The sequence below is a fragment of the Acanthaster planci genome, linkage group LG01, assembly GCF_054643075.1.
Source record: "Acanthaster planci isolate LZ-2023a linkage group LG01, COTS_SCS, whole genome shotgun sequence".
In the NCBI taxonomy this organism is placed as follows: domain Eukaryota; kingdom Metazoa; phylum Echinodermata; class Asteroidea; order Valvatida; family Acanthasteridae; genus Acanthaster; species Acanthaster planci.
In genome coordinates, this window is record NC_141777.1 from 37,256,624 (window position 1) to 37,272,482 (window position 15,859).

Genomic DNA, 15,859 nt, shown 5'->3' on the forward strand with positions numbered 1-15,859 from the left:
CCTACACCCTAAGACTATGCTACCTACCAAGAAGTGCATTACAATATTTTCCTGGCTGGAATGTACATGTATGCTAGTTACATTAAGGATCTATCTCAAAAATATACAAATATTTACAGAAATATTACCAGACAATTATACATGTATTCACTTACATTTATGTACAGATGTACATTATGTCAGGAAAAGTGAACATACTTGTCGTATGTGATATGGCTCACAAGATTTTTAAGATTGCAAACAAAGATTCTCATTTTATAAAAAAAGTGAGGTTTGGCAGAATGTGTACTTGAATCAGTGAACGCATGCAGAACCTCTTTGTGAATTCAGCAATGCGAAGACTTGAGAATTTTAATTACCCCCAAATACTCACTTCCTTCCAATTCTAACCCAAGGGTATACAGTCATCTCTGTTGACCACAGTTAGAAGCCATAAACGGTGGCACCACGCTTATGTGCTAGAGGTATACATGCATTGAATACCTCTTCCGCTCTAGGTCAGATGTGATCAGCGACCAGTGGTCCATTTTTCGCGGTAACCAAGGCACAAAAGATATCCTTGGTTCCAGGCAAAATCGACAAGTGGTTGACTATTAATGGTCGGTGATCGAGTTTGGCGCTGCGTGCGTGCACAGTGTTGAAACATGTCAATAATGCATGCCTACCTGAAGTTCAGCGCTAACCTCACATACCTAGTGTGGACTTGTGAACAAAAGATGGCCACACGATACTGGAAAGGAAGATGTTCTGTGGACTTACACATGTCCACAGGACGTTTCCCCTTCTCTGAAAAAGAAGTTTAGAGGCATTTTGGGGTTGGGGTCATCTGTCGTAAAAGGAAGAGGAATAGTCAAGGAAACCTTGTACCAAAAAATAGCTGGAAATCGTGTTCCCAGTTCAAGAAAATGAGTTTTTCGCTGAGTTTTCTTAACTGTAAGAAAAGAAAGGAATGTCCACACTAGATATTTAAGGTAAATGAACTGGCGTTTGTGGTGCCAATGCACTAATGTTATATTTTGGGTTTCATTTGTAGAAGCAAGAAGGAAATAAAAAAATTGGGGTCAATACAGGACTAGGGCACACGTGGCCATCCTGTTTCCATCAGTACATACATTTAGTCCACTGATGACTGAGTCTGAGACCTTCCTCTTTGGCATACAGTGGAATACCTTTAAGGTGGTAGGGACTTAACAAATCGTCTTGTAATAACAGTGACCTTGCGTTAGCAGTAATAGAAAATAAAATATTAAGACTTGGGATATAAAAATTTCCTTATTATGGGCCGGAGTTGCTGACTCGAGTCATGTGACTTGGACTCGAGTCGGACTTGAGTCACTATTTTTGTGACTTGACTTGCGAATACCAGCTTTGACTTGTGACTTGACTTGGACGTGCAGAAAATGACTTGTAACTTGACTTGGACTTGCAAAAACGACTTGTTACCGACCCGAGTCAGACGCTACTTGATGGGCCCCATGTATTTCTATAACTCGTAACTTCGTACGTTGACGCCTGGTTCTTTTTGCTTATTTCAGCTGGACAAAATAATGTGCAGCTTGACTTGTATTTGGACAAAGAGACTTGGACTTGACTTGTGTTTAGACGAACTTGACTTGACTTGTCCTGTGACCAAATGACTTGTGACTTGACTTGTGGCTGGACCTAATGACTTGTGACTGGACCTAATGACTTGTGACTTGACTTGCAAAAAATGACTTGCTGCCACCTCTGATATGGGCAGAATATCATGCTGTATTAACAGTGCTCTTATTATCTGGGTTGAGATTGAAACAAGATTTTAAATCCTTTGGTGTAGTAAAACTTTTTTCTGCATTGCTTTTTGGCCATGTGTAGAACCTAGCTTTCTGATACGACACCACAGTGGTCACTTCTCCCCACCAGTCAGTAATTGACAAACTATGGCTGCACATCGGTAGAAAAGAAAAACAAAATTTGAAAACTTGAATGACTAAAAACACTACTAAACTATGCATAAGTTGAAAACATATCTCCTCATTTAACACAAGTGAGGCATATGCGTATTGAATTTTTGAAAACTTTAGCCACTTATACAAACGGTAGGCACCTTGTATTATGATAATAGCCACTGTTATAGGAAAGAGATGCTTGACATCACCTTGGAATTAGTGGGAAAAGTCGTATCAAATATATTTCTCTACACAACATTTTTTTTTACATGAGCACCGCATCACTCCCTCAATGCTGAAGATGACCACGCTGATGTCTGCCTCAGCCTAAGCGTCCAATTTCTGCATTGTCCAGTTCTCTGGCCATTTGGCATAGGGCAAGCGGACAACAGCAACACACTGTTAAGCAGTCGTTGCAGATGGATCCCTGTAATGTACAGAGAAGATGTAATATTCTGTCATTTGGAAAAAGGAATGAGGGAAAATGTGCAGTTACTGTTTTTTAGTGCAGTATTCACATCTTGGGGGGGCAAAATGCTTTTTTTTCCCCCAACAATGACTGTCCTGTTTTTTTTTTCACCCATAAAAGAATCCTCAATCCCCCAATCTGTACCATTTCTAAAATGATGGCGCTTACAATTTATTAAATAAAAAATCAAAATCGGCAACTTGTCTCGGGGGGGGGGGTAACTTGCCCCCACCCCTTTCCTGGATGAGCCACTGATTTTCAGACTTCAACAGGGGCTAGGACAGTATACAGAGCATGGACTGTGTCCCAGGGATGACAAACCCCTGCAAATAATTCTTTTATTCAGCCAAATTCTGATGAAAGGGACCAGGCAGTGATTTCGGTTTTCCTTTTGCCAGACATCTTGTGCAACTGTAGGCCCTATACTTTTTTTGATTAAAGCAAACCTGCTTGACATCCTTTGGTGATTATTAGGTTTGAAAAGTGGGCTCAAATATTAAATTTGTTCATTTGTCATCAGATGGTACTGTTTCTGTGATATAGTTTGTGGGTTTTTCTATTCAAATTCTAAACCTGGAAGTTTCCCATAAAAATACGTCACAGAAAGGGTATGCTGCTCATTAATATTGCCATGCGCTTACCTCTATCTGTCACAAAAGAAAATGAAATTTAATTTGACAAAAGGGGAGAAAATCCACTTGTCGTTTTGCACAAATTAATGTAACATAGAGGTGTTCTTCCTTGGGATGACAAGCAGTTTTGCTCATGCATATGGAAATCTCATTAGCACTTTCAAGGGTTGTATGAAAAAGATATTGCAAGATCCCTTTTAAGAGTTCCTGCACAGAGTATACAACAGGCTCTGCTGCTACCAGGTTTCTGACCTCGATGTTTTGTTGCATCCGGAGCTTGGTTCTCAGTGCGAAGATTCCCCCTGGAACGCAGGTCACGACAAAACAGGATTCCCCCAGTTGTCGAGCCAGCGAACAGGCTAAGCACGGGCTGCACACAGCACCCAGCAAACCTGGCAAACAACAGAACAGGAATGGTAAGTCACGATGCGTAGATATTAAAGGAAGATTTAAGTTGGCGAGTTGGGTTTTGTCTAACCACAGAGCTACATCTGGATGACTGGGGAGCCAGGAAGAAAGTGTGAAGTGGGATCGGGACATTTGCACTTGTTCTCAGGTACTCTACGGACTACACATCATCTGAGTATCAACTACTAACCACATGTACGTGGTAACATCAAATTTGTAAATCATTTCGACACTGGTAAAATAGAACAGAACATGGATGAGGAAGTACAGTTTATATGCCGTCGAAAGTGAAAAAGACTGGCAACCTATTGTGCAATGGACGCATTGCTTGGTAAAGGTACACGTGAATGTACTCATAATTAGACATCATCTGGCTTACACGTGTGTTCATCCTCCATACACCCAAATAGATCAGTTGACCAATCAGACGCCACCTGCATAATAATAAAAAAAATCGAAAACCGGTGAAGTATTTCATTTTGAGAGATAGGCAAGGGCGGATCCAGGTGGACCAACGGGGGCCTTCCCACCCAACACCCCCCCCCCCAATGGAGTCACGTAAAAAACTTTGTAGGCCTGAACAAATGAGAGAAAGGCGTTTTTGAGGTCTTCATTTCCCGTCCTTCCAAAAGCGTTTAAATAGCCCCCAATGTCGCCTCATCACCCCTCAGAAAGGTCATTAAACATTACTGTAAAGATTTTGAATGTAATTATTTGGCCCTCCCCAGACCAGCCCCACATTAAATTGGTTTCTAGATCCGCCCTTGAAAATAGGTTTACTGACGCCTTTGGTACATGTATGAATGGACGAGTGGGAGAGAAGACCGGATACAGCATTTGCAGGCGGTTCTGTCACTGCCAGAACCAACACTTTTTTTTTTTCAGAAAAGAAACTGACATTGCACAGTGTCATGTTCAACCCCTCCCTTACGGAACTTCAGTTGCTAGTTAGTGTGCTTGGGCTCGTCACTTTTTCTGTCTGCCCCTGTTTGTAGGTATTTCGAAATTGACTCCTTGACGTTAACCGGAAATGGTTTAAGACTTTATCTGTTGAACCTTGCATATCAGTGGGACCTTGGGTGCATACAGTGGTGCACTGGGATTTTAGGGGGACACAAGGGGGCACCAGCTTACAAAGTTACAGTGGTGTGTTTTTTGGGGGGAGTAAGTTTTTGTTAGCCTTGTTTAATATCCGTTCATTTTTTTAGTGGAAGGGGAGCACCGGGAATGGCGGGGGGGGGGGGCACGTGCCCCCAGGCCTCCTGCGTCTAGGCCCCTGGGTGCATACATATACGTGAAATATTTACAACATGAAAATTGAAATAATACTGATAAATGCAAAATATGATGAAATTGGACTTTGGGAAACCCCAACCCGAATGACAAATATCGTCAGGTTGCTTGGCGACTGCAAGTTTGTGTAATTTTCCGCCTTTGTTCGTTCAGTATTTTACGTGATGCATCGTTTTGTAAGCCAGTTGGCAAACATGTGGCACCCTTGTTAGTAACAGCAGGCATGGTAGATCTGGCAATTTCAAGAAAATGACAGAGATGTAAGCACATCGGCTTGTCACAGAAATGTTTCATTGATCTTAATACTGTTCATGGTGTGCATAAAACGTGTGGTCCCCGCAACTTTGGAAATGAGAGTGTTGCTTGTTTTGGTCGTTTGTTTTATTTCTTTGGATTTTTTGGGAGGGTTTACCAGACTGTTTTACTTGGATGTCTTTGTGATGTTTTGAAATCAATCGTAATTTTATTCGAGTTCTATTTGGTATTTGTTACTTTCCTTGTTAGCTAGTGTTATCATTTTAATTTCAATTTTAAAAAATTATTCATATTGGCTTAGCTGTTTCTGGCACCGGTCGAAACGGCTCTTGTATTTTTTACGTTCCTTTCTCAGGGCATTGTCGCGAAAGTTTCACAGGCCCGTCGGACATTTCAACCTATCTTTGCTTTGCAACACACACCCACTTGATAAAGTCACCGCCAACTTTAAACATGATCGTCTCTTGGCCTTCCTGGAGGAGAAAAAAACCAAACCGGAACGCCACGTAATTCACAACCTCCCTGGGTAGGCGCGACGGTCAATCTCATCCTTTCCGCGGGCGAAGATCCAGAAAACACGAACGCGCTCGCCAACCGAAATTTTGTCAAGTCTGGGGGGGAGAAACTACAACACGCATGTCTGATTTTCATCCTGATTTATCCACACAAACCAGTGGCCAGGGCGTATGCCAAACAAGCTTACTTCCTCCTGAATGAACTCGAAAACTGTGATACACCGTGTGAGAGATTTGGCACAGCGCTCGAACCGGCAACCAGGGAATGATCTGGCCGAAAACCTCGTGAATCAAGACGAAAAGTACGACTGGAAGTACCTCGTCGGACCATGGAGGAAGGAGGGCCAGTATAGTAGTAGGAGCACGATGCTCCAGCACAACACTAAAGTGACGCGCATGCGTCATTGATCAGTAAGACATAGGCCTATGATTGTGTTACAGAGCCCACTATGAGAGGCTGCAGAAAAACCATGAAAAAACAAACAGAGACCCACGACGAAGCCCACAAAGCTTTAGAAAAGGCTGCCCAAAGCTTTGGGGAGATAGCGTTGAGTTCATCCAGTTCGGACATCAAGCTCAGCCTGGATGCGCATTGGAGTCATCCTTCACTGGGTAGCAAAATGGAATGGAAACATCCCGGAAAAACTGGCTTGAATTCATCGACAACCCTGAAGAGTGTGTGCGCTAGGCGCTGAAAATGTCACGAGATTCCCCGCATATTCTCAGTCGTTTGGCTATTTTCCGTAACGGAGCTGGTGATATTGAAATTGCTCTCAGTTTATTGAAAGACTCCTTAAATCTAGATAGCACCAAAATTAACTTGCACGCTTATTCAATCAGAGCCACAATCTGCATTGAACGCCACAAAAGTGATGGTGATCTAAGGTATCTGATGTATCTTACGTATGTATCTTTTTCAAGCCAAAGAGGACTTGGATTATATCGTGACAAAGCACGAATCACCCTGAGATGCTGGCGGAGATATACCTACATCTGGCTGAGAGGAGCGACGACCCTGCTGTGAGGCATGAGTACATCTTTCGGAAAGCTCTGCGTTGCTGCTTCAGGGCCGAAAACTGTCGGAATGGCCTCCATACTGCCCGTGCGTGGACGATGCTTCTGTTTTATCGGCCAGTATCGGAGAGCAAGGGAGTCATTTCAAGCAAGGGGAAGACAGCAACAGTTTCTCAACTAACTGTGAGCGATACCGAAACCAGTGGCCAGGTTCTTCTCAGAAGGGGGGGGTCCTATGGGGTGCGTTCCAATTTGATTCATGATTAAGTAAACACACTACATATAGCATGGCGAGAGCTCCCACCCCCAAAGAGTCCGAATTTTCGGGGGGAGGGGAGCAAGAACTGGATAAGAGTTCTCGCGGGAGTTGCCCCTCGGCCACGCCATTTTGATAAACCAAGCAATGTGAGAACCATAGGGAAGGACGATTACATACTGCGGTGCACTGAACGCAGGAAAGTAAGGTTTCTCTTTAGCTTGAAATTACCAAATGCTTGAAAATTAACCATTACACTGTGATTGCTTCTCTTGTCTTTTGCAATTTTTTTTTTAAATTTGTCCTTTATAAGTCAAAATTTGGGTTTGAAAGAGAATTGCTGTAGTCCTTTTGATCAATTTCAGGTTTACTACATGTATTTAGAAAAGTGACAGAGCCCATTTAGTGTTAGTTTTTGGTTTTTACGGAATCCTTTTAAATTCTTCGGTTGTCATTTCCCACTGACCCTATTTTTGGCTCCCGACCCTGACCTCGGAAAGAAAAATCCTTTTTCCCCTACCGAACCTGGTGAGAGGACCTTGTCTGTACAACCCCTCCCCCCAAAAAAGTAGGTTGTGATGATCTCTGAAAAAACAGCGCTGAAAATGTACATAATTATGATAATGATGCGATATGATTTTGCCCAAACATCAACGCAATTATTAACTGCGCATGTCCCATTTTCAAGGTTATTTGCATACGTAACGAGGGTCATGAGAATTCGTGTCAGGCAAGCAGCTGCTTCATTTCATGAAATTTATGTCTTATTGTCTCTTTTTGGAATTAAAATACCTGCCGAAAAATATTTTCAAAGTAAGATAAGGCCTTTCCTATTTTGTGAACATAAAATTGAGAAGTACCGAAGTGGTCAAAACTGGTGATTTTTGTGAAAAGCTCTTTTCGTAAGCGGTACTTTGTTTACGTTTTGATGCGATTTTTAAAGGCTCGAAAAAAAGAATTCGAAGATTTCCTGAAGTTTTCAAAAGCAGGCTGTGGTGCAGAAAGGTGTGATAATGTGAGATTTGCTGATGGTTTTCCGTTAGATTTTTTTTCTCTTCCCGACCGGTCGCCTTTGCCTATCGACTTAACTCAGCACCGAATCCGTTTAACCGGCATACGGTAATCTTACGGCCGTGCGAGCGTAAGAATTCAGTGACTCGGGAAACCGGAACGAAAGACGAACACAAAAGTGCAGTAATTTAACATGAAGTTTATTACTGAAACTGAAGTCTATCTGTCATTATAATATTGAAAGCGAGTGTACAAATTCACGCTTTATATACATGTATCCCCACTTTTACATGTAGTACGGTATATATACGGGACACATGAACATGTACATGTAAACGTGTTTTTGGGGCAATCGTGGACGTTCCTATTGTCCTCTTTTGTTCATACTTTAACTTTTTTGGAAGGCCTCTAATACGTTTTGTACACGTTTGGCAATCCTGGACGTATCGGGATCGTGGACGGTCATTAATTCTTTTGTGTAACGTCCACGAGTGTTTGGAAACATCAGTGCCGCAGTGCATGCTGTCTTGACTCTGACTTCGACAAGGTATTGTGTCATATACCAATAAAAATATTTCTTTGTAGTCAGCTAGAAACAAGGACACTCATTGTATTCAATACAAAAACAAGTGACAAGTGCAGGCAGTGCGCTTTGCCTGGTTTATTCAGTCATCTGGCAGCAGCATGGATTTTTTTCTAGGAATTATATTTTTTCCCCCACCAACCGACCCCTCCCTCAATTGAAAAAAGATATGAGAACCATAGAATATAAGAAGGGTATTCTTACACATGAGTAGCTCCCTGCATTTCCCTTTTTACATGTATTTAGTACCAGTAGTTCCAACATCTAGTGTAAAACTAGTGTTTCCCTTGGTGGAATGAACTTAGAGCCTCCACAACAGACCCTCTTTTATACTGTTGGGTTGGAACTGTGCGGATGCGACCAAAAGTTCATCTCAATGAATCTTTTTCTGCTCGTGCATTAAGGGCGATAAGTTGGCCGCTTGTTGGCTGGCCAAAATAAGGGGCGGTGCTTACATTCGATTTTTTGTTTACACTCAAGGCATTACTTGAAAAAATGTATTTTAGGGATAATGTAGAAGATGGATGATTTCTGTATAACTCGTTACTGGCAAACGTGAACAATATGCTATACTTCTACGAACAAGTTTTATTGTTGAAGTTTCCATTTGTGCCTATGAATTTTGCTTTGAAATTTGTATCATGTAACTTTCAAATTAACATATGTTGGTTCTTGTAACAAGAACGATTGGCTTTCTCAGCTTTTAACAAATCAAAATAATCAATACTGCTGAACCCAGACTAACTGGTTCAGCTGATTTGCAAATCATGAACGAACTGGATTAGCTGATCTGCAAATTACGGACGATACGAACGGGTTCAGCTGATTTTCACGTCATGCTGGCCGCGTGAGGTCCTGATTTGTCCACTGCAAACGTACATGTACACAACAATTTCACACTTCTTGTTTTCTCTCAAATGTATACCGACTTTCGCCCGCCTGTGCCCTACATGCGCCCATAATTTTATACATGGACTTCTTTTTCCATATAACTTGATTTCCATCTGTTGGAATTTTCATGACCGTACCCGGCTTGCGCAGAGATAGCGTCTCCTACCAACTTCGCTAGCCAGAATAGCACCAACTTCAGACTACAGAACTAAAATCATGACTGTTCGCAGAACAGCATGCAGCCATTATGTGCCGATCGTCCCTGTGGATTGACGCATAATCCACCAGTTTAGTTCCAACAATTAAGGCACCCATATCGCAGCTCAAGCAAGTTGGAGCGTCGAACATCGTTCAAACGATGGATGGCTTCGAGTCTCATTTCTGATCTACCAGTTTGGAACCAGGCCCTGGGGCATGGCCGCACTACCAGTTATCAATAGCCGATTTTATTTATCAGTACAGAGAGAAAGACTCTTGGAAGACAATTATTCGTGAGGTCATTGATCATCTAGGCCGCGAGGGTTGCAGCCAAAAGTAAAATGTGAGTGACAATGAGATTTTACAAATTGGTCAACAGCGGACGTTCGAGTTTAACTATTATTGTACGTGTGCAACTGAGTATCGATTGAAGTATAGTTCGAGCTCGAATGTTATACCCTCGCATTATTCCTCATAATAACAATAATGATAATCAAACATCGGTACTTTTCTAAATATTGTGGTTGGATGGACTTATTTAGGAAAAATATCAGACGACTTGTGCAAAGTTTCCACAACATGGATATGAAATTAGTCGTGTTAACTCGACGGATTCACACTGGTCGCCAAAGTGAACACAAACGCCAATTTGGTAGGAGAAAATAAACTATTTGTGCTGTGAATTCGCAAAAGAATAATAAGATTTCAACTCGGGCGAATTTTACTGCACACGTTTTCATGTACTCAACTCTGTTGGAGTTTATTTCAAATGTCACAACTAAGCTCAATGTAATGACGCTAGAAAAATAAAGATGGCAACAGATGGGGGCGCCATTCAAAATAATTATGTATTGTAGATATGCTGCGCTTTTAAAAAGTTAGAAAATATTCATACTTTCCTGACAAGTGGGGGCTTTGTTGGTGTGTCATCCAAGAATTATATAGGCCTACAGCTATTCAAAGTTTGTTTTATAAATGTATTTTTGAGAAAACTTTGTTTACTGGCCTTCTGTTATGAACTCAAAAACACCAATTCAATTCGGAGATTCACAAATTCGAAGTAAAGAAAATTTAGGGCCGCAAAATTATCCAAAATCCTGGATTTTGATACTGAAAGGGCTGTAATGTTGAGCCTTCTACCCGGGGTGACATCACACAAATGTAGCACAAAAATGAATGGAACACAGCGGCTTAATTTCAAGGAAACCAAATAAATCCCAATCATTACTACTACCACTGTTGTCATTGCCCCTGTCCCCACAAACACTTCTAAAAGTTCTAAGATGTGGTAAAATTCATGATATATCGTATCTGCTCACCTTGATATACTGGGGTCTCGACATCTTTGGCTGCGGTTGTCGTGTAATCGGTTCTAGTCTCCTGAGATGGTACTGTTGACACGCTGGCAATGAAAAAAGGGCATTTCTTTAATTCAGGGGAACATGTCACATCCTTATAGATCGAGCTTTGCTTCCTCGTACATACAGATCGGTACTTTTTGAAGTTGTAGTGGTAAGGGATGAGCAAAGAAGACATACTTTGTCAGGCAAATTCATGGTCACAGCTCTGGTTGTTTGTTAGATAACCGCGACTCATAGGCGCTATGTTTTACCACATTTGACCTAAGATATGCACCCTACCGACACGTACCCCAAAACATTGAAAAGAGTGAAGGCCGTTGCCCCCCCCCCTTTGAAATTTTAAATTGTACAAAACCTATGTAATCACTTTTCGGTGCCACCTTCCCCCAAAAAGCATGTGCGCTATACCCAGGTGCCCCAGAGTTACTCCTCAGTTTGAGAAGCAACCAATTCCCTAGGATAACGACAAAGTAGAACGTCAGTTCATTAAGACACTTCATTCAGCGTAGCAAATGCCGCACACGTCGACTAAACTGTAAAAAAGGGGGGGTAGCACTAATTAACGTTTTCCGATTTTCAGGTGTACGGGGTGGTGTTTTTCGTAGGAAACGGACCAAGAGGAATTGTGTTGCATCCATATACGCACGTAACTACTCCTGATACATATGTACTTGTGTTTTCCAGCTTCCATAATGTGTGAGTACACATTCGGGGAAAACCACCACAAGAGTAGGATTGAAATTATCAAACGAGAACAAGGAACTTTGACAAGTACGACAATATTTCACATCAAATGTGGCGAGTTTCTTACCGGGATGGTTGATTCGAAATGTCCTGACCCTCCCCAGCGCCATCATGGCGGTCATCGTGTACCCCCGTAATGGCCGGTGGCCCCAAACTTTGGAAAAAAGTTAAATCGTTGACCTTTCCGACTTTTTTTTCGCAACAGAGAATCAAGGAAGTCAACGTAGTCATTGCCATAAGTCTCGGCCAACGGGAAACTGACATGGTCGTGACTAAGACGTTAGAAATGATTCATCGGATCGGGGGTGCAGGAATGCGGCTATGAGATGGAAAGGGCCAGGTGGTCGCACATCGTCTGCAAGAAGCAGGATCTTCTGAAAGATCCGCAGGTCTTCAACTCCACGAACAAGCCGGGCACTCCTAGATAACACATCATCAGTGCCCCCCAGCCCTTAAATTAACCGTCCATAAGTCGTTCAAAGCCGCCGGAACGATTAGCATGAAGACAGATCAGGCATCGATTCAACGAACGCCGGTTGGTTCATTATGCTAGTGGAAGCACACAACTTGGCCAACAATTTGCAGGTTGAAATTCCACTGGCAATTTTCCAGACACTTCAAGTACGTCTTTCCTATTTCTGTACGCCTATTATTCGCGAAGTAATGGCCCATCTATTCTTAGACAGTCCATACTTGTTCCATATTCCAGACATGTGAGTAGTACATGTACCATGGAGGTGGTATAAGATCATGGCAGTTTCAGAAAAAAACTGTCAGTGATTATCTCTCTCGTCCCCTCTCTATTCAACTTCAATTCAAGTCTATTACGAGCCAACCACAATCGATTCATCTAGTAACAAGCTATTAAACATGGCAGAAAATCGTTTCGTCTTTTACGGTACTTATTCAGTACTCCGTGCACGCGGCCCAGCTTTTTTGTGACTGGATTTGTTAGTAGTAAAATTAAGGCTAACCTAATCGACCGGAGCTTGATTGCCTTTCTTTCTAAACAATGCTCACATCCTAAGAAGTTTGAAAACTAATTGGCTGTGGCCTTGCGCCTAAGCTATGGGTTTGTAACTTCCAATCATCGGGCCAAGGATTCGAATCCAGCAGTGACTTTTTGCCAGGGCAAGTCACCTTATCCGTCAGCTTACTTCTGGAGGGCAGAGAGGGTTATCTTTTTTTAGGTTGATCAGCCAGATGATAAAGTCTGAAATGCTGCACTTAGCTCTACAGGGAGCTGAGATATGGTTTTGAGAATACTTCTGTGCAAGATCAACAAGAATCATGATGACGTGACGCCCTGAGGACTACGGCAGGATACTTGTGGACGTGCACTTATAAGACTTTTATAACACTTATAACACTTTTATGACACTTATAACACTTTTATAAGACTAATTTTGAAGGACATGACCTTTGAAAATCTGTCTTCAACAAAGCACACGGAAATTTGAGATTCGTTAAATCGTTAAGGGCGAAAATGCTAATTGCATTTTGAAGCAGGGAGTGTTTGAGGGTATGTTAAACTCCTCTTGCCAATAGACAAATCCGATGAGACTCCATTCCGACGGAGGGGCCATTTACTCTCTGGCAGCTGTCTCGACCTGAGCGCGCGCACTTCGGCAATTGACTGTTGGTCAAGGAGAAATTTTGCGCGTACGCACCCCTTGCGTGCGAACAGGATGGCCCCGTAGTAATAGCTTCTACTTTTGGTCACGCATTACTCGTACCTTTAATATAATTATTTTCCTACCTATGCACATTTTGTCGTCCCCGTTCGGCAGCCGAGTCACACTAGCGCTGGCCACCGTGAAGGTTGTCGTGTTCCCCGAGCTCGACTTCAGGCAGACGACATTGGATGCTGGGTAAGATGACTGGGCTTCCTCGCGTCTCGTCTGTGGAGCAGAACTTCCCCTTGACCGGTAAGGAGCCGACGGGAGAGTGTTACTCTCGCAGCGCGCGGTGGAGAACCCGGGATCAGAGGGGAATTCCCGCCGCAGGTCCCTCGTGGGGTAAGTCTCATACAGCAAGTCTGGGACACTCCGCCAAGGTCCAACCATTATTGTCACCTCTCCAAGAGAACCAAACAAACCAAGGCAGACACGAATCCTGACGTCAACTTTGCGGTCACCAGGGCCTCGCTACGTCCCTTCAAATAAACATGCTCCCTCAGTCAGTAAAACCCACCTCTGAACTTTGCAAGAAGATTAGTCGGCCATTTTAATTGTCGGCTTTCCGGTACCCCTCCCGGTCTCTAGTCACGTGTTGCCAACGCTTCTGTTGGAACGTTCCAGAGTTTAATCCTTTCCGGAAATCCGTCGTTGTCGGTCGGCACTGCGCAGCGCTCGTTGCCTTATCACATTGGACATTCTACCATTAACAGACGAATATTAAAATGAGAAAAGGAAGCTTGGGCATCGGTGTATTTTTAACAGCAGCTTGATTTTAACAGTGATGACTAATGGGGGGTCCTAATATATCTCAATTTAAGAGCCGTGTTGACTGTCTTTAATGCATGGTACATCTTAGGCAGAAAACCTAATTTGGGTCTACATTGCTCAAGTTCTGTCCAACTTCGTCAACATGAAGAAGGCTACATGTAACCATTTCCCGGAATGTAGCTGATTACGTATAGAATGGCTAGAGATCTTGAGCTGAACATATAGTCCATCAGCAACTATGTGGGTATGACGAAACCATTCTCTTTTATGAGACCTTCAGACCCGCATCGGTGATTATGATCCTCAGACTTTTTTGGCCTTTATCGGCACTGGAAATTATGTTTCAGTCCCTGAGTCTAATCCTGATTGATTGTTTAGAGAAGCTTGGGGTCAGCGTAAATTCTAGCCACGTGACCCTAGTTTTCAAAAGGATTAGATTAGATTTGTAGATTTGGCTCAATTTGTAGATTTTGGTCTGAACGGGTCTTGGACTGGACGAAATGCATACAGAATTATTACCTCCAAAAATCTAATTCACCAAAATAGCTTCCAAAATATTTGCACTGTATATTGGTTTGATAAAAAACGGGCGTGTAACAGTGATATAGCGCAGAACCCCCGGAGAATAAAAGAAAAATAGAAACGGACAATGTGTGTTCCTGGTGACTTGTTTCAAAAATACCTCATACGCGGACCTTCTTTTAAATAAGAAAATGGCACATGGGTAAGTCTGGCTGGAGCACTTATAAGATTACTTACAAAGGCTGTGGCGAGAAAATGAAAAATGAAATTGAGGTTATGTTGCAACTGCCAAAATTTAGTAGAGCAATCGATTATAGGCACTACGCATCGTCTGAATATTCGTTTTCAGTAAAAAAGAATACCCCCCCCATCTGAGAACTGGATACACCACTGTGCGCAGCGGGCAAGGGGAAAATAGGCCTACACGATAAATTTGATTAATTTTGGCGTCTACGACGGTTAGTACAAGCACTGTACGACACCAGCTGAATTCTTTAGCACTGACATTAACCTGCACAATTAAGGGCTGATCCAGAACATAGTTTTTGAAGGGGGTTCCAACTAATGGAGGTTGTCTTTATATATGTTATCTTCATTATTGGCTTTCTCGATCAGTTGTGAGGATAAATTTCGTGTTTTTCTACACGCCGCAGTGAGGAAAGGAAATGAAATATTGTCTGGGGTCAAAACTAGCTGACGGTAGGGGATGTGGAAAGGGAACCTCAAGAAGTTCCCCAAAGCGGCAAAGATATTAGCAGTGTCTCCTCTTCAAGTTGGTCACCACATCTTGAGTAGGCCATGCGTGCTTTCAGGTGACTGCAGTTCAACGAGGGAAAATAGCTCCAGATGGTATGAGAGAAAACAGTACTTTGACAGTGGCATGCATTACTGTCCCCAACTCTTAGGACATATTACAGAAAAATCCACTACTGGCAAAATGTAGACCTATACAGGATGTACCAACCAAACATTTCTGACACTGCAGGGTCCATGCGACATGCGTAGGTAAATCAGTTTCACTCAGAACGTGCTGGAACACGAACCAGTTAAGCACCCAAAACCCTTAATATAGGGGTCTAAATGAGAAGTCGAAACTTACTTCAAAATACGTCGCGGACCCCTCCCCCTGGCTCATATCAGCATGGATCCCACTCGAGTGATATTGCAGTCAGCGGCGTAGCCAGGATTCCTAGCACGGGGGGCGAGCGGGGGGCTTCACGCTTAAATTAATGTTGGACATACATGTACATAATGATCGCGATTACATCAGGGTATGCATGTTTTCGTTTCCGAAATGCACGTGGGGGGCGACGATTTTTCATGGGGGTGTGC

At 42.7% G+C, this 15,859-nt stretch overlaps 2 protein-coding genes across 3 annotated transcripts in view; both read right to left on the reverse strand.

Moving 5' to 3' along the window:
• Nucleotides 1–15,859, reverse strand: part of LOC110982360 (HHIP-like protein 2) — a 304,779-nt gene that overhangs the window by 92,161 nt on the left and 196,759 nt on the right. The gene's annotated exons all lie outside the window — the stretch shown is intronic.
• On the reverse strand, nucleotides 125–15,804 carry LOC110981016 (cornifelin homolog B-like). 2 transcript variants are annotated; one of them, XM_022238156.2, is made up of 6 exons: nucleotides 15,627–15,804; nucleotides 13,318–13,934; nucleotides 10,773–10,855; nucleotides 3,817–3,871; nucleotides 3,282–3,421; nucleotides 125–2,355 (listed from the first exon to the last, which is right to left on the reverse strand). In XM_022238156.2, exons 2-6 carry the CDS (start codon nucleotides 13,622–13,624, stop codon nucleotides 2,251–2,253), a joined length of 690 nt encoding a protein of 229 aa, XP_022093848.2. In that variant the 5' UTR covers nucleotides 13,625–13,934; nucleotides 15,627–15,804; the 3' UTR covers nucleotides 125–2,250. The 2 variants fall into 2 exon arrangements, with proteins under 2 accessions (XP_022093848.2, XP_022093858.1); XM_022238166.2 differs by lacking the exons at nucleotides 13,318–13,934; nucleotides 15,627–15,804 and adding an exon at nucleotides 11,626–12,332.